This window comes from Pholcus phalangioides, unplaced genomic scaffold, assembly GCF_987345545.1.
Source record: "Pholcus phalangioides strain wild (caught in Gottingen) unplaced genomic scaffold, Ppha-v1.0 ptg000016l_1, whole genome shotgun sequence".
Classification (NCBI taxonomy): domain Eukaryota; kingdom Metazoa; phylum Arthropoda; class Arachnida; order Araneae; family Pholcidae; genus Pholcus; species Pholcus phalangioides.
In genome coordinates, this window is record NW_028301609.1 from 6,565,406 (window position 1) to 6,590,444 (window position 25,039).

Genomic DNA, 25,039 nt, shown 5'->3' on the forward strand with positions numbered 1-25,039 from the left:
CTCAGGTTGTTTACAGTAAGAGGACTTCCACAAATGATGTTAATTTATTGTTGGGCCAGAACATTTAATGCCATTTTCAAAGAGCAATTTGATTTGTTGCAAAATGGGCTGAGATGAGGCAAAGTACACAATGGCATCTTGCACAACTTTACAAAAGTTATCACTAATAAATCTGTAGGGATATTGTTCTTTGTCATCAGGAGGCATTATAGGTAGTTTTAAAAGATGGCTTCCAAAAACTACATATGCTCTAACAAATGTGTATTGTGACCCAATGGACTTTCTTATTAAGAGTTATGCACATGAATATTTTAAATTATTCAAAGTAGCGAATTTTCTAAAAGTCCTTGAACTTTCTGATCCTTCCATGTATTTCAAACACATTAAAAAAATACTGAAAATAGAATCTCTTTCAAGTTCAATAATCTTCCATATTTTGATACAAAGAAAACATTTTAATCCTTCAACTGTGCAAATAGTCTGAAATATACCTATCCACACTCCCGGGAGAAAAATTTTCCTATTTTCCAGTATAAGAAAGCAATAAGCCATTTGAGCAGCCTATCAAGCTCATCCATGAGCAATAGGAATAGTTTAAGGATTAAGCAATAACATCAAAATGGGAGCAACTATAACTATGGTAATAAATTCATTAAAGTTCTCGATCCAATACAGAGCAAACATGAAGATCTTGCTTCTTGTTTAAATTTTCATAAAGGTGCAGCACATCATAGTCACACAAACCACAGATGAAATATTCAAGAAAAATTCAATTATTTCTCATGTAAAACATGCTTTATTAAAAATCTGATACAAATGTGCAGAAAAAATAAAATTCAAAATATAATGCAGCACTTGCATATAAATATGAACAAAAATATCTGATACAGGCAATTGAAAACAAAAAATACTGTATAATTCTGTGTAAGAACTAACTTTTCAACAGCAGCACCAAATGCATATAGAAGGCATTTCCTTTAATCTTGATTATCAGAAGTTTAACGGGGAGCCATTTCCACAGGAACTACTGAATATTTTAATGGAAATCTTTACACATCCAAGTCAAACAAGAGTCAGAGCAAAACTGCATCATCACAAATCTGTTTTTTTTATATGAGAATTATTTTCTTTCCAATAACCTTCATAATATTCTTGTTCTTAATCATCTTGCTTCAAAGACTACACTGAGGTTTCCATAAAATCAATCGGTTCTTTAGTTGAACAGTCAAATTTCAAGCCTTCTTTATTAAATTTTTTGAAATTTCTTTCAATGGAGTTTATAACTCATCACTAAAACATTCCAAAGCTATATCCGAATAACTAGTTCTTATATATTCTTTGCTGTGCTCGTGGTGACACAAGATACCAATTAAAAATTCACAATTATCATTTAACAATTTTTTTTTAATAAAAACCAAGTCACAATCACTTCCAATTTAAAGAAAAGGTGAAACAATTGACATGTTTAATAGTATGAGTGTTTTCTGTACTAAGAATATGTCTCCCAAAAACTTAAAATATAATAATTTTACATTTATGCTTCACTTCTTCAAGGATTCATGTCATAATTCGATGCTACTTCTATCTTCTTGTTTCCTGTGAGTTTGATTTTTTTTTATGCTGCTTAATTTATAGGATTCAATATCACTCATCACAATTTCATTTTGAAAAATACTGTATTAAAGGCCATTCAACGATCGTTTTCGTTGCACACCGAACACCGTTTGAAAATCAGTTATCACAGATGGAGATTGTTTTTTTTGCATTGCACCCATGCTAATTTTTTTTGTCACAATGGCGACCTGGCAGCTGAGACTTATCAAGCCCTGATAGAACATATATTTTTGTCATCTATATATGAGGCGTTTAGAATACAAGTGGTGCATGGAAGTCCATAAAAACTGTTTTTGAGATATTTAGCCTTAAATTAATATGTAGATAATTAAATCTCTGCGCATATTTTTCAAATTCAGTTAAGTTTTATTTTCAAACAGTTAAACTGTAGGTTTATTTCACTACTACTTACAAACCTCAATATGTAGAATGTTCTAAAATTAAATTTAATATTTTTTCATTTTTGGGCTTGCACCACTTGTATTCTGAACACCTCATACATATACGTCATTTTAACAATTTAATCTGAAAAAAAATCATCAGAAGATCATTGCCACTAGACATCATCCAAAAGTGATAGGAGCTTTAACAGTTAAAAAAATAACTGAGTAGACTCAGCTTGTTCAGAAACAAACTTAAAATGCTAAATGATGTTGATAATGTTAAATAGTTGATATAACATTTGATAATCATGACACACATAAGTAATGAAGATTAAGGAGTTGAGAGCTGGATTACAAAAGAAATGATTAATAGAGAATTCTTGTTGACTTGACGTAAAATGACAGTCATACATAAATCTCAAGTGAAATCATTTTCTTAATTATGGAGCACACACTCATGCTTGAGAAAAATTCACAAGATACAAATGGCAACTTTTTTTTTAAGAAAATATTTTATATCTCTGAAGATAAAAAAAATTAAGATGCAAATTGTAGGTCTTTTTTTTATGAATTGAGTTTGAAGTAAATTGATGGAATTTTCTATTCAAAGGCACGAGATCATCAATTGAGGTAGCAGGTTATTCAATCCTAAAAAACTTTGGTATGCAGCACATGAAAACATTTTGTGCATCTTACATATTTGTAGAGGAGGAATTTCGCATATGCATTGCTAAAATATTTATTGGATCATACAAGCTGAATTATAATGACATTATACAGTGGAACTGCAATTAACAAACAATTCGCACAATGGCAAAAATTTTGAATAAATGACTAGTTAATGAGCAATGATTTGCATTAAGACCACAAATTTTCCGCTTTGTTTATTTAGTTTCATTTTATGACAATTGAACCGATGGTTTCTCACTTTCGATCACACATGTACTGTAGAATTGTGGATAATATCCTCTTCTCTTCATAGTCTCTGATAAGCATGTCTCGCTCGAGAAATGAACACACATGCGAACATGACCATGACTATTTAGAATATGAAACTACATGCAGCAGCATTGTAACCATGTGCATGAGCATTTACAGTCTTTTCTAATTTTGCTTGAAGAAAACTGTGGACCGATTGCATTATTGAACATGACCATAAAGAGCAATTCAAGAGCAGGAGCCACCATTTGTTGTAGAGATTGTGTCCTTGCCTTGGGGAAGACCATGGGACTGGAGGTGAATGAAGATGACATGATCAAGAACTAGTGGACGAACTGATGGACCTCCATTGCATGCAACAGCTTGTGGAAGGTATCTCGCTTGAGAAAAAGAGTAGAGCGAAGTCCCTCACTTCAAATGAGATTATAAAGAAGTGTCGAATGTGTGAATCAGTAGAACATTTTGTAGAAAATCCCCACTCAAATAAAGCCATAGAAGTGTGCAAGCACAAAAATGTGTCCAACAAAAAAAACAAAATGTGCAACTTCCCATTTTCAAGAAATACTAAAAAGGAAACAAGGCAAGTGTCATTGGATAGGTTCTTTTTTTTCAAAGTCACACAAATGAAGTAAACAGACTTGAATAGATGTGTGTTCATAATCGTGAATCATCTTGATTTGTAAAAACATCAGTTAAACACAGTTAATTTGTAAACATTATCACACTGTGTATTTAATTTTTTTATGGGGGGGTTATTGTATTATTTTATTATGAGATTATTGTATTTTGCTTGTATTATTTATAACATTATTGGGCTCTATAATTGCTGGTTTTCATTACTCACTTTTATATGAATAAATGATTGTAGAACAAATTTTAACCAATTTTCCATTATTTCTTATGGGGAAGTTTGATTCAATAAAATGTGAGTGATTTGGGTGATGAGCATGTTTACAGAACGAATTATGCTCGTTAATAGAAGTTCCACTGTACATGCTAAATTTGCTCTATAAATAGATTATCAGAAAAGTAGAATTGAAAACAACAACAGTTTCAAGTTTCATCTTATAACGATTGAACTATTTTACTGGTTGAAGACCCAATGTTACAGCAGAGTATAGTTTAATCGATTACCCAAGAATAATAGTTTATCTTGATTCAATTTTTTTCCTGTTGATTTTTAAGAATAATTGAAATTGAAATGAACAAAAGAAACAAAACAAAGAAATAGATGTTTAAATTCAAGAATTAGTTTTTCAAACAGCAAGTTTTATACAATGGTAAAAAAATACTCACTCGATTGCTTGAAAGTGCACCAACTTTAACCTCAAATTACAAGACCACAGATGAAGTTGTTTGATGGTTGCAGAGAGCATCCTTCCGATATATTTTCCCACTCCAAGATTATTGCGATTCAAAACATGTGGCACCATTTCAAGCAATTCCAATCAAAACACTTCAAACCATTTTTTTTTAAAGGCAGCATTTTATATGTTCAGATTCTGTTACCTAATGACTTGGCTGGTACAAAAAACAATTTTGGTGCATCTAATCTATCACCAACGCCCCTCAAATTTAAATATATTTGTATTTTTTAAAACTTGGGGGAAAAAGATTTTTTTTAAAAGTCAATAGGTAGACGCAGTACATTTCTTCTGAATAAAACTGTGATAGTACAAATTATGAAAATATTACAGCAACTCCCACTTTTATTTTTTATTTTAAACTGTGCTAGCGATGCATAATGCCGCAACGAAACCCTGATTATATGTTCTAATAAGGGAGTTAATATATCTGTAAACTGGGGAAAAAAAACATGCCACACAACATGAGTTTATTAATTTTATTTGCTCCACAAGATTAAGTGACAAACTGAAATGTTCTAATACAAATAAATGAAAAGCTACAGATAAAAGTACAGATGACAAAGAGCACAATGTGTATGATGGTTATTTCATTTCAATGAACAGACAAAATTTAAAATTCATTTCAGAATACATCAAAATCGGCGTGGTCCTCCTCCACCACCCATTCCTAGATTTCCATGTCCCCCACCACCCATATAAGGAGGACGATTTCCCATCATATTGGGTTGTCCACCATATCCACCTCCAAAACCTTGACGATTATTCATGCCTTGCATGGGACCTGGTCCCATATTTTGACCTTGACGCATACCACCCATGCCATGGGGCCCCATGTTTCCGCCTTGCTGAGACATCATATTTCTGTTCTGGGGAGGTCCCATACCTTGCATGGAAGGCATGCCACCACCACCCTGAGCCCCGCCAACATTACCCATATCTCCTACATTTCCACCAGGTCCTCTCGGGGACAGCAGTCCACTGCCACCACCACCAGCAGATGTAGGCTGCATATCTTGAGATGGAGCTGTTGCAGCGCTGGTCATCGATATAGTCTTAAGCAAATTGGGACCACTTTGCATGAGACTATCAAGTGCCTTCTGAACACTTGGGTTATCAAAGTTGATGTATGGAGAGGGTGATGTAGACGATGGCTGACTGGAGACGGCACCCATTTGATTAGGACCAGACATATTATCCATGCCTCCGGGACCCATTCCAGGACGGTTTTGTCCCATTCCTTGCGGACCTTGGCCCATCCCTGGTAAATTAGCATTTCCACCAGATTGATTCTGTTGCATTCCTGGTTTTCCGGGTCCCATTCCAAGCTGATTCTGGTTACCCATAGGCTGGCCTGCTCCTCCAGGACCCATGCCTCCTCTACCTGACATCATACCAGGACGAGGTCCTCCATCACCTCTCATATTTGGGGAAAGGGGTCCCTGATTCTGCCTGGGACCCATCATATCACCACCACCCATCCCTGGAGCACTTCCCATAGACATAGGAGGCTTGTTCTGGTTCATCGGTCCTCCTCCACCATCGGGTGGACCTTGGTTCATGACATTCATAATGCGATTCTGGAGATCTTGTTCCTTTTGAGCCATATTGTCTTCTTCTGGAAATGAATAAAAAAAGGAAGATATAAATTCAAAAGCTTTAGTTTAAAAAAACTGCAAATCACGCAAAATTTATTCAAACTACACCAGAATGCAATAAAAACCAATTCCACCATTATCACTTATGCATGTCATTATTATATTCCCCCAGTGAGTGTTAAAAATAAAAATCTACAAGAGGTTATGAAGCTGCACTATGAAAATGTCAAGCTACTATGACTTTCAATACAGTTCAAAATTTAGGCACATTTTCAAATAAGATGAGAAATTTGGATTTTCAAGTAAAATTTTCAAAAGCATACTGTAACTAAGAAAATTCCCCAGCAAAATATTCCATTTTCAAAAACAGTGATTATAAAAAAATTGATATAATCTTGACCGACAAGATTTTTTAAAATTCAATAGGTGTATATGCAGTATGCAAAATCCTTGGTGTATCATAAATAGTCAAATTCACCACCCTTTATTCTTGAAGAGGTTTAATAAAGATTGTATGACATAAAACAAAATTTCAATGCAGAGGCCTTAATCAGCAGGAAGACTGCAATGTCATCCTCATGACATGGGTTTCAACAGCCAATGCAAGATCATTGAAGGACTGGACACATCCCGCTTCCCATCTCAAGGATATAGTGAAGCAGCAATAATATACCAATATAATATACCAATGCAAGACCTCATAATGTATCTGTAACAGATGAAAATTAAGTGTCTACTGTGTGTTACCAACATGTTCTGCCTCTCCCAACAGGACTTGTCACTCACATAAGTCTAGAGTTACCCAATCATGATCTCAGGAACACTCATCGGAGTGTCCATAGCCTAGCCATCTACATCGCCAAATCTTAAAACAACACACCAAATACCATGCAACACCCTATTAAGCAGAGAAACACAGCATTTCAGAATACAACAGAGCTGTGAACAATTCTACAGGTAAGATGTACTGTGAAAATTGATCACAGAATACATCTGCAAGTTTGTAGAGTAAGCCTCGCCATAATTTGTGTCCTTGAGAGAGCTACGAAGCATTAGACAGGCATCCTAGCTAGCTTTTCAGACACTAGAGTGTATATACAAAGTGATATATATGCATATACATAGAGATTTAAAATTAATACGTCAAATTTCAACATGAAAGTAAAAAAAAGTCTTGTGTAAATATTTCCATCAATAGATCACATCACCATACTCAAAATCCATTCCACTTTACACATCCTTAAATTTAACGTTCATTTAATGGGAAATAATTTCAGTCCTAACATACAGGACTAATCCCCCAAAATTCTTCCAAAAAGATCGAGCTGAATTTTACAGGTTTTGCCCAAAAAAACTAAAAGTTTGCACATTAGTTCCTCCCTTCTAATACACCAATAAATCTATTTTATGCCACATTCAAAAATACTATGGAAAATATCACTGATTATATGCATTACTTATCACATATGCATTACTTATGCTTTTTAATACACAAAATAATCCTAAAATCAAGTTCAAAACCTAGTAAAAAATCAAAAATTTATCTGAACTCTTGAGCAATAAACCTCATCAGTTACTTTCAGCTCAGTTTAAAACTGCAGTAGATAAACTGGTAATTTAACAAGGATAAATAAATTTGATTTGACTGAGCTTAAGTATTTTGACTGATAGTTGTGAAACAAAATTACAAACACCCAAGACTTTCAAATGGATTAAATAAAAATGAATACATTTAATCTGAAAAGAGGGAAAAAATTCATTCACTCACTCATTTTTGGAGGCTGGCCTCCATCAGAAGGCATCATTGGACCGCCTGGCCCGGGACCACTACGATCTCCACCCTTAGTGTTTTTCAGTTGATCGCAGCGATCTGTCAGATATTTTATAACAGTTTCTAGCTCACCAACAGAGACTTGTTTCCCATCTGCAAGAAGCCTGAACAGAAACTGTATCTCACGATTGGCAGGGAAGGAGCCCGCATAGAATCCACGTTCCATACGATCACGATCCATTAACTCCCGCTGCCTACGCATGTAGTCATGGAAATTTCTAGCAACCAACTTTAATGCATCGTCTAATGGCATATTGCGATGTTCTGAAAACAGAAAACAATTGGAAAGAATTCATATTTAGAGCACAAGAGTTCCATGAAAAACTTAAGTAATAAAAAAAATCAACAGAGGTTAAAAAAAAGAATGCGATTCAACTTGTTGCAAAAAAGTTAAAGTTGCAGATGAAACAGCTAATAATAATTAAACCTTGTGACCACAGCAGAACAACCAGAAGAGAAACTCAGCAGTTTATGGTTAAACTTTTCTATCAATCACAATAGTAATTCATCTCTGTAATAATGACAACAATGGTGTATAATCCAGGGCTTGACAAATCCCAGGCGCCAGGTCATCATGGCGACTAGAAAATCTATATGGGCACCTAAAATTTTTTTTATACATGATTGCTAAATTGGAGTATAGGGATGATACAAAAGTTTCTGATTTCATTTCAATACATCTTTTAACATGAGAAGTTGTCAAGTCCCGGAGAAGATGAAAAACATTGAAGATAATTTTTTTTTATTAAAAGCCATACTTGGCTCCTAAGAAATTTGGCAGGCACCTAAATATTTCTTTTCCCCAATTTGTCAAGCCCTGGTATAATCTACAAAAGAATTGATGGTTAATCAGTAATGAAGCTCTTGATATTTAAAAATATTTTGAGTTTCAAAGCACAAAATTTTAAGCATTGCAATCAGTGGGGAAAAACCTAGATAACCTCAATTGCGAAAAATTTAAAAACATTACATTCATTTATTTTTAATTATAAATCAAGAATATATACAGAATACCACCATCCGGAAATGTCCAAGCCTTGCATCATGACAAGTCCACCAGTGTCCATCACAATAGCTAACTTGAATGGTGGCATAGCACAAGATCTTCATTGTATGCAACCAAAATCAAATCATTTTGGTAAAAAAATATTTTGTTTGTGAATAATTTCTAAAAATAAAATCCTGAATTGAAAATAGTTGGATTTCAACAGACTAAATTAAAATCTTTGAAAGCTCACTGGATTTTATTTTTTCAAAAAAATTATTTTCTTAGTTCTAGAACAATCTGTCTTCCTTATATGGTCTTTCGATCATTTTTGTTGCACCATTTTTGTTGTTGTTTTTCTGCACACGAGAGCTAATTAGACGGAGACCTACAATTTATTGCTGATTCCAAATGCCAGCCGAGAGCCTCACATGAGGACACCACCTCTAATTTGAAAAAAAGGGAAGTGCCCTCATATGGGGACATCTCCCCTTATTTAAATTTAAAGAAATTACCCATCTTTTACGCATTTCAAGCTTTTTATTTTCTAAATAAAGAGAGAGTTTGTTTTTCTTATAGCAAAATTCCCTTTCAGAGCTCAAATTCTGTTAACCCATTGTCTTTTTTTTTTTTTTGCACTATGGGACTCATATTAGAAAATGAACACTTTTATAGATTAGCATACTAAACGACATTTCATAGGCTAAATGTTGAAAAATTCTGCATTCAAATATTATAACTTACAAACATAAAAACATATGGCATAAAAAGTACAGGTAAACTACTTGTTTTTGTTGTTTTTTTAATCCATGCACAGTGATACCTCGGCTAATGAAGATGATTCGTTCCAGAATCGTTAGAAAAAAATCTTTGGAAGCCGAAACGTAATTTCCTGGTTTCTATAGAAAATCGATTGATTTGTTCCAGGTCCTCAAAATTTAAAGATAACTTTTTAAAACACAGAAGGAAAGACAAAACTGACTGAAGGATAAAATGAATATCTTCAAAATTGGATAAATGTGAATCTACAGGAAGATGAGATATTCATGATCTTAATATTTTACATTAACTATGCATAGACACCAGCTTAAACCCTGATAGACACACAACCAACACCAGCTTTAGCCTATCAAAGACAGAGTACTTGACACAACCAATTTCAAGTTTGTAGATGCTCCATCCAGATGTGCCAACTTTTGGAATCCAGAAATCCGGAGATTCTCCCGAAAAGGGGTACCCCCCGGCATTCATGGACTATCAAAAAAAAATTCACAAAAAAAATTTTGCGAAAATATTTTTTTTATCAATTAAGGAAAAGTTCCATGCCCTCCCCCAAGCAGAATATAATTCTGTGTCAGTCTTTCTATGCAGAATAGAGAAATCACATCTACATATACTGTTCATAAAAAATAAGTTTTCTTTCGTGGATGCTATCAGTGATTGATAATCTTGGGTATATGTACTCTTAAAAGCTTTATATAGCTTAAAGTTTTATATTTTCTTTCTGAAGACATATTTGATCGGAGGAAAATAATTAAAAATTTTCAAAATACAAAGCTGTTGACGAAAAAACTTGTTTACCGCATGGCTGTTAATGGAATACAATAAGGATTATACAGAAATTTCGACAAAGTCATGCCCCTGATAAATGATTGCCGATAAAAGCTACGTAAACAAGGTCACGTCTTTGCCAGTTGCTTAAATGCGGTCACCAAGACTTTTATGGCTGCTCGATGGAAATGACCAAGGCTATCCTCTATGGATGTTTTCCCTAACGATGACGGCATTTATTAACATCACAATGTGAAAGCTCGTGTAAAATCTAATTTTCTGCGAAAATCCTGAGCCGCTGTGGTGGTCGAGTGGTTATAGTGCCGGACTCGTGATGCGAGAGTCCGGGTTCGAACCCCACAGTGGTGGTCGGCTGAAGTTGGTTTTCTGTGGTTCCCAACTTCAAGGCGCAAATGCGAGCCGATCTCCCCGTTAAAAAGTCTCGCCACAGAGAGCAACAGTCCTACAACGGTAAATCATTCAACCATAACACTTCACTCATAGTTAGTAAAACTGGGGGCAGATGACAGCACTACACATAACAAGCATTACACAGAAACAAACTTTACATCAGGTTGCACTACACGTACACGCACATTCCCGCATGTACCAATTCGTTGGGGGGTTCCGCGGGGGGGGGGGGGGTGTGCATGTGGGGTGTAGCAGTAGTAGGTAGGGGCTCGGGGATCCATGATGTTCTTAAGTCAGCCACCTCGTTGGGCAATTTGCCTGTTGTGGCGTTGTATTTGTATTTGTATAAATATTATCAAATCTGGAGTCTCACGCCTAAATCCGGGGAGTTGGCAGGTCTGTCCATCCATTTGTGCTTTGTCTGCTTTTTCTGTGTCTGAAATATGCAGATAGAAAAGAAAGTCTACTACAATGTCCAGACTGTTCAGTTTGATTATATGAGTCTTGCAATGAAAGAACGTGTGCTATGAAAACAAACCTTTTTTTTTTTCCAATGCATTTTCTATTAGCTGAATCTTTAATTTTACATGAAATAGTTCAAAAGCATCCAGAAATAGAAAAGTAGGCACATCTGGAAAAAGATTCCGAGGTGAACACAAGTTAATCAAGCTCCGAAAGAAAACTATGATATGAATGTTAAACGTAAAGAAAATGTGAATATGGTTGAGAAGAAATAATAAATACATAATACTTTTTGAGCCGTGTTGCAGTAAAAAACCGAAACACATACATACTTATTTATCCAATATAATTTATAAAAAAAAATTCCATATTCACCGGGATGGAGCCTGGCATACTCTACGGCAGGGGGGGGGGGAATGCTATATACGTTACGGTGAGAGTGATAAGGAGCTGTGTTACAGTCGTCAAAGATGGTGAATGCAATAAATCAGCCATTGTTGTGTTTACATTATGTATGTAATACATTATGTAAAGCTAACATTATACAAGACTAACAATAATTTTTATAATATGCTTCATGTTTACTTAAATTAGTTTTCATAGCAAAATGCACAGGGTACTGAACATGTATCGCATACCTGCTTCGTGGGCAAATACAAATAATAGTAATTACTAATTAGATAATACAGCAATATTAAAAATTTACATAGTTTTTGTAATGTTGGCTTTTTTTGCATTCATTGAAGTCTGTGGGAAAAGACCTTCCGCTGTGGCACAGCACTAGGCTCATAATGGTTTTTATACTTATGTACAATTATATTTTGGCAAATTAGAGCTTTCACATATTTTGTGGGAGAAATTCACATTTTCTCTAAACTTTTAAACTAAGAAAAATTGTCAAATCTAGAAATTCCCATAATATAAAAAAGTATTTATGATAAATCAATCATATTTATGGATTGAAAATTTGAGAATTATGCACAATTTCTGGTAAATGTGATAAATGTAGCAAAATTTATCAAACTTTGAGACGATCCGATATTTTATCACAATTACCATTATATATATGTGCTGTATATAGATTCAAACACTGTTTTCAGCTGTCCCACGCAAGTCCAGATATCTTTTGGATAACTTAAAAAGTTGGACGAATTCCTTATTCAGCAATAAAAAGGCATCTAATATTATGCCTTTAATGTTAAATATTTTTTTGTACTTTTTAAAATATAATCATAAATATAAAACATAAAGAAACTTCTATTAAGGAACAAATTTATGTCATCTCGCATTGGAAGAAAAAAATTGTTTACTAAGACTCGAGCTAAGAAGTAGGGTCCCTAACTTCTTAATTTGATCCGTAACTACAGAGGGGAAACGATTCTTAGTCACAAGAATGTGGCTGCAAAATTCCCTCTCGCTTCTTAACTAATGATCAAATCTGTAGTTAAAAAAAGAGGTTTCTTATTAAGAACCAGAAGGTGGTACACCCCATCCCCCCAGTTCATGATGCAGCTGTTTCATGTTGGCACTTACATCCATATCAATGAAAATGTGCATTAGCCGAGGTATCACTGTATATCTATCCAAAATCTGCTAAACATGAAAGATTATGCATGGTTACATCTTCATTGATACTTTGAAATGAACAGATTTAGTCTGACACCTACCCACTCATGACAAACACTGATATGTAGAGTTTTTGCACAAATCAAAGTTTCTTTTTTGATCGGTTTTGTAATATCTACTTATTTTGAACACACATAATTTATACCAATTTTTGTGGAGTTACATATTTTGTTTAGCTTATCGCTTATCAGAAGATAGGCCACTTCCTTTCAATTTTTCTTCTTCGCAAAGCTAAAAATAGTCGCAATTGAGTAATTTCAATACCGTTTTGGTGAGTTCTTTTCTTTATGCTCTATTTTCTATCCGTTCCTCCCAAAAGTTGGAAAACTATAGCAATTAACGAATACAAGAAATAAAAAGGATCAACTATGCAAAGGTTCTACAGGCTTATCCAAAGGTGGCACAAAAATGTCAATTTCAAACAAAACACTGCTTCAGACTGGTTAAGTGGTTCTGACAGGTCTGGCAATAGAAGGAATGAACACCGATTTGTCAGAAATTCTTAGTGGTGAAAAGTATTTGGCATTCTACCAAATACTACTCCTAAAAATTCGAAAAATTAAAAAAAAAAAATTTTTTAATATTTTCACTAGATTTTTATTTTTTAATACTGTATGTTGACTTCAATATTGAATAAATGGTTTTCAAATACAAATTTCGGTAGATATCGTATCCACTGAAACGTTTTTAGTCAGTGGATACATCAAATTTAACATACATCAAATATCTCTGCAACATTCTTCATTTTTGTTGCAAGTGAATCTGGGTAAATAAATTTGAGCTGCCCGTAGATGCAAGTTCATAGCGCAAACACTGCAAATTTTTATAAATGAATAATAACCTCAATTTCCATAAATATTTCTTTTACACGAATGTGTGTTTAAATTTGTATAATAGATTGGTAGCATACCGAAAGGTCTACCACAATAAAAGCAGACAGCACTTTAAATGTTTACATCTTAGAAAACGCGGCACAGATGGAAGTCAATACAGCGCACGCCATTCAATGTGATCGCATGAACGAAACCGAAATGCATTCCCACCTTGTTGCTGATGTTTCTCATTTTGTGAAAACAAATTCACAGAATGTTTCTCATTTTGTGCATTTGTTTCTCAATTTGATTATCTGGATGACTTCTTTCACCAAAGCATCTAAAATGACGAGGTGAATTTGGCCAAGTCGCGTATTTCATTCACAAATTCCTACCCCTAGCGGAAACACTTGTGCACTAAGTCAATGACAGTGCATGTTCACTGTTCACTGCCTTTGTTTGCCGATGCTCTTTGCAAACGCTAACTCCTTCTGCCACTAAAAAATAAACACCACCACATCACTCTTTACTCACAAATATTTCGCAGACGCAAATGAAAAAACAACTGATTACCTGTCGGTACTATCAGTCAACTGCCAGCACACAGCATATGATTCTCTGTGACTACCTAGGGAAAGTCCATTCCGCAGTAGGGAGTTGCCCCTCCACCTCCCGCTCTACCCATACAAAAAGTTTTGCCACAAATACGAAAATAAACCAAATTACAACTGTTCTGTTCTCATTTGATCAACCCTTATATTGTAATTATGCTACCTCTGTTCTGTGGTGACCTCAACAGGTTTCATGGTATGCTAAATAGCTACCCTACAGTGGTATCATTGTATTTCAGAGAAGCAAAAAAGAACTATATCTTTCTTATCAATGTTTTTTTTTTTTTCGGGCACTGTTCAAGCTTGCGAAATTGTTTCCCATAACCAATAACTTATGCTTAACACAAATATATTTGTCAAAATCTTTCTTAAAGAAATAATGTGAATGTCTCTCTTCATTGATAGTAAACAGTGTTATTTGTTTTGCTTACACCATTTCTGTTCCAACTCAAAATCAGTGTAAATAGCTTTCAGTCACATTGTTCTTTGTGGTTCCCGACTTTGAGGCACGAATGCGAGCCGATCTCCCCGTTAAAAAGTCTTGCCACAGAGAGCAACAGGCCTACAATGGTATGATTATTCATTCATTACACTTCACTCACTATGAGTTGAGAAAAACTCAGTTTAAAATAATTGATTGCAGATGGCAGCACTGCACACAAACTTCACGGAAGATTCCCTATACGTACACACACATTCCAACTCGTTAGAAATTCTGCAGAGGAATATGGACGAGGTGCATGTCTGGTAGCGCATGCAGTAGTCGTCACATTGTTCTGACTGGATTAAACCTGCACCTTTGTGGAAATCCCCCCTCCATACCATATTTCTTTGTCCTAAGATCACAAAGAGGATAACCCAAAAAAAAATCTATATTTAAAAAACTGCAAAGCGAGCCATTGCACAAGACTAATGTCTTAGAAGCATTCTGTTGTCAGAAATGTTGCAGAAGAATATGTACGAGGTGCATGTATATGGTTAAGTAATAGTAACTTTGAATTACTCAAGGGAAAGAAAGAATGAAGTCCATTTTGGAGCAGCAAAAATTAAGTTTTAGAGCAAGGATATTTAAATTACAGCACAAAAGTTTATTTTAGGAGAAAGAAAAAAACAATGAATTAAAGCAATAACATTTGGAATTGATAACAAAAATAATAAAAAATTTTATCAAAATCAAAGGAGCCATATTTTCTTGACAAATTTTTTTGACTCGTAACTTTTTGATTGCTGAAACAGCATTATTTACTGTCTTCATTTTTTTCTTCCTTAAATTAGTAATTTATTCAATATGAAAATTTTAATTTTTGATATTTCCACTTTGGTGTATAGTAGTTAGTGCCACCCATCTTCCAAATCGTGATGTGTAGATATGTAACTGGGTGTATATTTGTGTTGTAGGTCTGCTGATTGCCATGGCAATTTTTTTTTCTAAGGAATAGTGGACTTGAAATTTAAAAACCACGGGAAGTCAAATTTGGCCAACCACCACTGGGAAGTGAGTAGGTGAAAGCCCCACCCCCCCCCACCTAAAAAATCCCGGAAATGCACAGATTTCCACCCACTCTAAATGTATTGATGTATATTACATTTTATTGTTCGAATTAGACTTATGTGCTCAGAAGGTGCTACCATTTATGTTCCAAATCAAAAGTGAGAAACTGATGATGGATGAATATAAACGATCAATTTTTTAAATTTTATGGGCATTTGATTCCTGCTGTTTTTTTTGTTATACTCAGAAAAAAAATTACTGCAAAATGGGAGAAAATTTCAGGGAGAATCAACACATTTGGCGATTTAGCACTCATTATTTGGCGACATTGGTGATTTAACACTCGTTATTTGAAAAAATTGACAAATTAACGAATTCATAATTTGGCCGATTAGCTTTTTTTACTTACAGAATGAATTTTCTTCATGAAACATCAGGATTTGAAGTAATGTCAATCAACCATAGTAATTTCAGCTGCCTGTTTTTTTTCTTTGTTTTTTAACAGAAACACACTCACATTTGCAATTCAAAGTTGAAACACCATTGTACACCACATCTTCAAGCTGCATGATCACAGATATTACTGGTTTTTGCAATAAAAAGCTGGACGAGAGGATCGATAATTTAAATAAGGGGTCACGTGTGGTTATCGCAATCCGATTTTCAGGGCACAAAACTGAGTGCGAGAACTTGCCAAGTAAATCCAAAAATGAATTTGAAAAACATTTATGTGACCTTTTTAATTTAGTAGAATTTTCTGGACTTACAGCAACTCTCAAGGAGAGACTGGAGGGTCGACATGTTTGTAGCACTTCTAAAAAAGCCTGCTTTGAGGTAAAGTTGCGAAGGATGAATAAAAATGTTATATTTTTGGATTTTCTGTTGAAACTTTTCTTTTGAATGGGAAAATATCTTTGTAGTGCTTGCAGAGCGTGAACAGCATGCACAGTTAGCCCGCGAGTTTTTCCCCTAATACAGTACTTTGTAGTATTCACATTACTTTTCAACAGAGATCTCTATTCTCCAAGTTCACAAAATAACGTGATGACAGATAGGAGAAGGGGAAGTGATGCTGAAGTATGGAGGAATAAAACACGCTTCTCTCGGAAAGAATCGCTTCGCGGAACGTGAGAACTACTTTTTTTGCCGCCTTTCCCCGAATCTTGTACGGTGGAAGACTAGTGATGTACGTCTGCAATCTGTTTATGCACGGGTAGAAAAGGGAAAAAATTAGAAACCAAAAGCCATGTGTAATCATCAATCCCCAGAGGAACCTGAGCACACTCAGTGTGGAGTCTGCTTTTAGGTTTCACCAACACAACTTTTCTCTTTGGAGATAAAAAATACTGAATTTTCTTGCAGAGTTTGATTGTGGAATTTGAAGACTGAAAAGTGTGTACAGATGAATAAAATTTGGGACACAATTTTTTATATTATATAGGCTTAAATCACTCTGAAAGGCTCTAAGGTAATACCGCACAGTTACCTTAGGAAAAAACTGACTCTTGAATTTTGTCTCTGAATGCTTCGTGGCAGGTGCTTTGTATTTCAAAATATCCATTACAAAATTAAATTTTCAGCCTGGAGAGAGAATAGACACAACACATAACACAAACAACCCAGACATACACATGTTAGAGAGGAATATGCTTTCCAGGATGAATAGTTTTCATAAAAAGAATGATTTTTACTAGGTTCATGTGTGATTATAGTAGTAGTCTGAAGATATTACATCCGGTTCCTACATGGTTTCTCAGATACTACATGAACCTATAGTTTTACGGAAAACTAAAGCCTGTAGCATATTGAGATTGTATATTTTCGGAAAATACATTAACAGGGGAAATTTTTGATTTGATAGACATGTTAATTGACTTTTTCACTAATTTGCTAAAATTTATAGCATATTTCAGTTTGGTGTACCCAATGGTCTGCTTATTTGTAAGTGAAAAATATATAAGTTTTCAACCAGTGAGAATTTAGAAACTGCACCAAAAAACCTATGACTATTCTGAACTTAATAAGCTCTTCGAATTCCATAAAATTATGTTAACTTGCAAAAGTAATATAGCAAGATTATTGCGCAGCAGAAGTCATGGTTCCCACGTGAAATGAACATTCAATAGACAGAAACAGACGCTTCAGTAAATTTCTATTTTATATCTTCATTCGATATTTGAGTATTTCACAGTTCCACTGTGAACTTACTTTAATGCGGAAATCACGGATACGACGCGTTGATACGCTTTTTAACACGCTTGCACATTTTATAGCATCTAATACAAAGAGTTGTCAAAATCAAAATGGTGTGAACGTTATTCTTCTTTTGATCTAAGAGTCATATGTGACAGTATTTCGGTAACAAGCAGCGTCGCGAAAGCCTACGTACAATCACGTGGTCGAACAGTGGCGGTCAGCTGTCCATTCAGCAGATTTGCGCACAAAACATTACTCATCTCAAGATAGATGATGGCACAACATGAGCAACGGCAGACACGCTTTTAGGACTCAGAAACACAACACTTCCCGGTGTTTTGTTTCCCGGAGGAATAATAATGAGATACATATGCAATTGTAGTAGTGGTAAGCAACCAGTAAAGGAATTTGATTTGTGAAAAAACATTAATTGGCACATTACAATGCATTATGCCTGGAAATTCTTAAGAATCGAGAAAAAAAAATTAAACAAATTTTTTGTAGTATTAATTTTTGCATTGCAGAAAAAATTCAAACTTCAAAAAAAAAAAAAATCTCTTCCAGGAAAAAATTGGAAAACAATCCTTTGGAAAAACTTCACTGTGAGAAAGACAACCGTTTGTTGAATTCAACACGTCACCCTGCTGATTTTTTCTATGACACCGGTCAGACAATATTATTTCAATTAGATAATTATTTCAATTCGAAAACCGATATATTTTCACGATCATCAAGCTACAATGAAATTACATATACACCAAGCAACTTTTATAAATATTTATTAGTAAGCATCACACCTACTATTACATTCAATACGGAAAGTTCCCAAAATCTGTGTGAGCATGAACACAGTTCTATTCCACGAGACCAATATGATCCTTCCACGATACGCGAGACCTTTGCATTCAAGAAAAACTAAATCTTATGCTGGAAGTACGCAGCAACTGTTGAGTATAATTATGAAAATGAAGCGCATCAAAAAAAGTCTGCCGTACATGGCTAATCTGTGTGGCCAATTATTCCACATTTCATGAATTTCTTCCTATGCATTTGATATATATAGTTGCAAACGCATATGTGAACAAAAACGAACATGCAAAAATCACGGCTTCGATAAATAAAAAAAAAAGTTTGTCTTTTTCAACCGAGTAACCGTGACCTACTATGCAATTTTTAAATTATTTTGACCCTGTATATGAACATAATAGAGTATTTTGGGATGTTTTATAATCGTTTTATGATAAAAGCGATTAGAATTATGGGTTATATTTATTTGAATATTAAAACCACTATGGTTTTGTCGCGAGGTTGGATACTCAGTATGTTTCATAACATAAGTTGTTCTAAATATGTAACTCATTTTAAAAATAGTTGGAAAATGCAATGTTAACAATATTGATAAATGTCTGACAACATAATGGTTACCTTGAGGGGTGCCGTAAAGAATATTCAAAGTGACTGATCCGTGAGTTTCATTCAATGGGCTTATAACTATGGCATACAAGCTTCCCCGACGAGCAATGTCATCAATAGTCTGAACTAGAAGAGCTTCATCCTTAAGGAAAAGGACATCAACTTGAATCCCAAGATTTTTCAATCTTGCTTCAATATTCTCTGCATATGCCCTATAAAATCCAAACTTTTTGTTTAATTTGCATGTAAATCCCTCTCAGCATTCCATATATATATATTACAGTATAATCTTAATAACACACACACACACACAAGTATCCTGACTTTATCCTTTCAATTCATGTTATACCAAAAACTAGTTATTTGAAAATTTCAACACTGGTAAAATTCTGTCTGGAATTAGACATCAATCATTTAAATACTTAACATGAGCTCGCAAAAGTAAAAACAAAGTATGGTTGTAGATCAGACAAATATGAATTTTATCACAACAAATTAAAAGCTTTAGCTACGAGAAGCTTAAATAAGAAGAATTTGGCTCTACAAGTATTGACGGTTACCCATTGTAGAGCCGAAATGCATCAATCAATTAAAACTATGCATCAATCAATTAAAACTGTCTTAAAAGTGTGTCAATTTTTTGTATAAATATGAATTTAATGAACAAATCCTACTCATCAGAGCTCAAGTAAATTTCTTTCAGAAATTAAAAATAACATGAATGATGGTCATGAGCCTTCTGTTGTGAAACATATTAGCTTTTAAGCAAAACAATTTATTGAGGATTAAAAACATTTTTAGCATGGATTAAAGATCACTGAGCATTATCTGTAGCTTCTTTCTTCTCTGAATAGGTTGAAATGAATGAATATTTTCAAAAATTACCTCAATTATGTAAATTGAATTATGTCTGAACTAGTGTTATGGAATTTTCCAGTGTATTTAAGCAGTGCAAAACAAGAACTCGAGAGCAAATACCTTTGATGCTTGTTGATAACTATAATCTCGCATTCATTAATTTTTCCACCTATTTCAGGGGGCTTATAGTACCCCTTGTAAGGCGGGAAATTAGGATAGCTGAATGGCCTGAAAAGAGACTGTGTTTTAGAAAAAAATTCCCAATATATCATTTTAAAAGGAAAAATGCTGATTACATTAAAAATCACCTGTTCCTGAATTGTTCATCAGGATGATCAAATCTTCCACCTGGTGGACCATCAAATCTACCTCCTCCACGTCCATCCATACCACCTCCACGACCATCCATACCTCCTCCTCGTCCATCCATACCTCCTCCTCGTCCATCCATACCTCCTCCTCGTCCATCCATACCACCGCCGCCGCCGTATTTATCAAATGGCTCATCCATATAGTTTCGACCCATGTCCTTACGGCCCATTTCATCTCGCTCTCGCCTTGGAAAAGGACTGCCAAAACAAAAATTTTAAGCATCATTCCTCATCATACCATGCAAGGCTATTTATAATTTACGGAAAGTAACCAATAAATATAAGTTTAAAATTTTGATTAGAAGATTTCAATAAAGGTTTATTAAATTAAATAATTATCTCAACAAATCAATTCGCACTTTTATATACTTCAATCTTTTTTTTCTGAATAGTTGCTATCACACATACCCATCATCTCTTTTAAAGCGGTCTCTGTCTCGATCTGGATATCTATCATCAAATCCGCCTCTCATGGGTGAACGGTCTCGACCAGGCCCCGGTCCCATGTCATCTCTACCATAAAAATCTCTATCCCTATCTCTATGGTTTTAAAAATGAATGTCATGAAATTCAATGTATTTTTCAACAACATGCAAATTTTTGAAAGTAATGGTTTATGTATTATACACAGGATACAAATTCAAAGGAGGAATAGAAATAAATATTTCAATTTTGATATGAAGACTTTTGCAGCCTGTTTTATTATGACTGCATAATGTTTCTTTTATGTTATTATCTGGTTTATATTTGGTCCAGAAACTGATAGACAATGCAACTTTCTAGCTGTCAGGCCCTGGTCCGAGAAAGTTAAACCCTGACGTTTTGCCCACATCTATGACAATAACAGGGGTGGGAAGGGATGAAGTCTATTTTGGAGCAGCAAAGTATAGGATTTGGAAAAGTTTTAAAGCAAGGATGTATAAACTGGGGCAACATAATTATTGATACAAGTAGGGATGGGACGATTAGTGATTTTGCAGAATAACCGAATGCCAAATATTTGGCTAATGCTTTGGCCCAATACAGAATATTTTGCAGCTGGCTGAATATTTTCTTAAAATTCACCACAATTATAAATAAAACTGGAGTTTTTAAAATAAAATGAAATGATTTCAAATGATTGATATTGAATTTTAATTATGCAATTTATTATTTAATTATTAAAAACTAGTAATTGAGGGATTTTCATTGCTATGATACTGACAATCAAATTTAACGATAATATATTGTATTTTAATATTACTAACAATTTTACATCTGATTAAGAAAAAATGTCAACCAATCTTTATGACTATAATTAGATTTAACATTTAGTAATGCATTAAATTAACTTATTTTCTTATTTGCCCCCCCCCCCCCTCTTTAGATGTGTTGTTGCCCTTTTCAGTAGCTCAATACATTTCTAGGTACATCTTTCAGTCAGTGAACTTGCGTAATTCATGCTCACTTCCACATTTTATTGCAATAGGATTCTATTATCAATTTCACCCCCGACATAACCTTTTTACAGGAAAGGATATACACCACACAAAATAAAATATAATTAGTAAATTTTAAATCTATAGGAAAAATTCCAATTAACATTCTTTTTCAAATTAGTTTGTTGTACTTAGATTTACACAGATATTCGGCACAAGGCTGAATACCGTATAGCAGCCGAATATTTGTCTTATCTCTATTTACAAGTAAAAAAACAATGAATTAAAGCAGTGTTTCCCCTGGTGGGCAATAGAAGATACGAGTATAACATAGGATCCTATGGGTTTGCTTAAGTTAGGGGGCTATGAGAGAAAAAAAATTTCTGAAGGGGGAGATGGAAAAAAAAGTTTGGGAAACAAAGAAATATTTGAATTGATAAACAAAAATGAAAAGAAAAAATTTATTTAAAAAAAGCAACCATATTTTCTTGACAAATTTTTCACACCAGTCTATTTAAGATGACACACTTTTTGTTTACTTTTACTACTTTTGCTTATTTTACTGCTTTTACTACTTTTGCTTACTTTTTGCTGTTCGAAACAGCAGCAGTTTAAATGGTCTGAAAATTTATATAAGTCAATATTGCAAAATAGGAGAACATTTCTGAAGAATAAACTTGATGTTTTGCAGTTCAGCACTCGTTATTTAGGGGCATTGGCGATTTAATACTTGTATTTTTGGCGAAGTTGCTAAATTAGCACTCATAATTAGGCAGACTTGCTCTTTTATTTGCGGAATGAAAACATTTTCACGAAAGATACGAATTTGACACAATGAGGATCAATTGTAGGAATTCCTTTTCTTTTTTCTTTTTTTTTTTGCAAACAAAAACTGACTCGCATTTGCGCTTTAAAGTTGAAAGACCATTGCAAACCATCTTCAGCAGCATGATCACTGATATCATCTGGGTTTCCAAATGGAAAGCAAGACAGTTTAAATAAGGAGTCGCAGTTATCCCTATCCCATTTTCAGAGACAAAGTCGAACGTGGGAACTTGCTGGGAAAATTTGATTCGAAAAAAAAATCTGCGACCATCTAATTAAGCAAATTTTTCTGGACTTCCAGCAACTCTTTCAACAAGAGAGCAGATGGATTATCGGTTTGATATGTTTGTAGCACTTGAAAAAAACTGTCTTGGGGTAAAGTTGCGAAGGGTAAATAAAAGTTAAATATTTTTTGATTTTGAAAAATTTCATTCAAATGTAAAAAATATATCTGCAGTGATTTCAAAGCTTGAAAAGCACACATGGTTAGCCCGCAAGTTTTTTCCCTAATACTGTGCTTTGCAGTATAGCCAAACTACTTTCCAATAGACCTCTATTTTTTCAAGGTCACAAGATAGCTCAACTATGGAACATGGAGGGAAGGAAGTGGTGCTGAAAAGTACAGAGGAATATAACAAGCTCTTCTCGGAATCATTTCGCAGCAAGCAAGAACAAAATTTTTCTGCAACCTTTTCCAAAATTCCAGAAATGCTAAAGCAAAACTCAATTTTTTGCTCAGAAAAATACGAAAATACACTATTGGAGCAGGATGATGCAAGATGTTAATTTTCACACAATGCGGCACAATTGGCGCAGAGTTCCCACCCCTGTAATAATCTTCTACAGTTTAATAACACGTAGATGTCTGTAATAAAGGAGAAAATGTCATGAAGAGGAATTTCTTGGACCACAGACTGGTAGCTACAAGTTGTATATGATTAATTAAAAGCAGCCCTTATGCTAAAAGCCTAAGAGATTATTTTGTTTAAAAAAAATTCTGAATACAGTTTGATAACTTAGCACAGCATGATCTCATAGACACCAAAGCAGAATTAATCAAATAACTTTGCCTGAAACTATAGATTAATATTCCTATGATGAGAACAAATAACAATTTACAAAACACCAAGATATGTTTCGGCACTCATGGGTGCTGTTATCCAGGTGGAAAAACAAATATGTTCTGTCCAACGAAAAATGTGGTCAGAATGTTTTGCATTGTTCAACACAAATGTCTTCAGCTGACTGGAAATTGTTCTGCCATAAAAGTTCCCATAACATTGTTTCTAACACTTTTCTTGAAATAATTCCAGATTTTTCGGCAACATAAGCGAGTTTTCAGCATATTCTGCTTTGGGACCCATAGACACATAAATGAAAGACGAAAACCAAAAACCAAAACCTGTATCTAATCAAGCATTTATTTAATCCAGAGAAATTTTTCCGTAATTTCTTTACGTAAAAATTTCTTTCATTCAAATTCAAAACATCAAGAGATTCTAGTTTAAAAATAGACAAATGCATTGAAATATAGTAAAACTCCTCTTTGCGGACATTACTACTACTTAACCATACATGCAACTCATACACATTCCTCTACAGAATTTCTAACAAATTGGTACATGCCGGAATGCGTGTATGTGTTGTGAACCTAATGTAAAGTGTTTTTCACATGTTTCTGTGTGATGCTTGTTATGTGTAGTGTGCTGTTATCCACCATCAGTTTTTCTAAACATGAGTCTCTTGCAGACACTGGCGAGACAAAAAAAATTGTAAAACAAAGGTTGCTATTGAAGAGTTAAAAAAAACCTATTATTTTGCCATAAAAGAGGGGTGACCCTTCAGAGGGGTTTACTATATTTTGATAGACAAATCTTCAAAAAAAATCTTACCTTGGCCTGTCTCGTCCAGGAGATGGTCTTCGACCTCTGAATGGAGGTCGAGGGCCACCACGCCCAGAATCTACAAGACAAAAGACAGTTATTGTGCTGCATTCTTTTTCTTTTATCCATACAAAAGAAAAAAGGTATTCACAAAATTTTTAACTCACAATTTTTATTTTCATAGCCTAAGACGATCCACTCTCTAGAAAAAGTTGAAATTTTTGTAACTCCATGTTTTTCAAACTAAAGTTGTCACACAACACAGATAATGGCAAATACGTATTTATTTTTGTGGGTTATCAAAAAATACAATACGGCTGAACCACGATGGACTGAATTTTTGGTTTACTATGTCCAATCACACACAAAAAAAATTGAGATAATCTCGTAAATAAT

At 34.3% G+C, this 25,039-nt stretch overlaps 1 protein-coding gene across 1 annotated transcript in view; it reads right to left on the minus strand.

Moving 5' to 3' along the window:
• Positions 1-4,765: 4,765 nt before the first annotated feature.
• LOC149074946 (uncharacterized) overlaps positions 4,766-25,039 on the minus strand; it is a 37,995-nt gene continuing 17,721 nt past the window's right edge. The window contains exons 3-9 of the mRNA XM_089245896.1: positions 24,653-24,722; positions 20,926-21,057; positions 20,455-20,715; positions 20,267-20,374; positions 19,301-19,500; positions 7,667-7,993; positions 4,766-5,918 (exon numbers count right to left, since the gene is read on the minus strand). Coding sequence (XP_089102022.1) covers positions 4,936-5,918; positions 7,667-7,993; positions 19,301-19,500; positions 20,267-20,374; positions 20,455-20,715; positions 20,926-21,057; positions 24,653-24,722 — 2,081 coding nt within the window. The 3' untranslated portion in view covers positions 4,766-4,935. The remainder of the gene's footprint in view (positions 5,919-7,666; positions 7,994-19,300; positions 19,501-20,266; positions 20,375-20,454; positions 20,716-20,925; positions 21,058-24,652; positions 24,723-25,039) is intronic.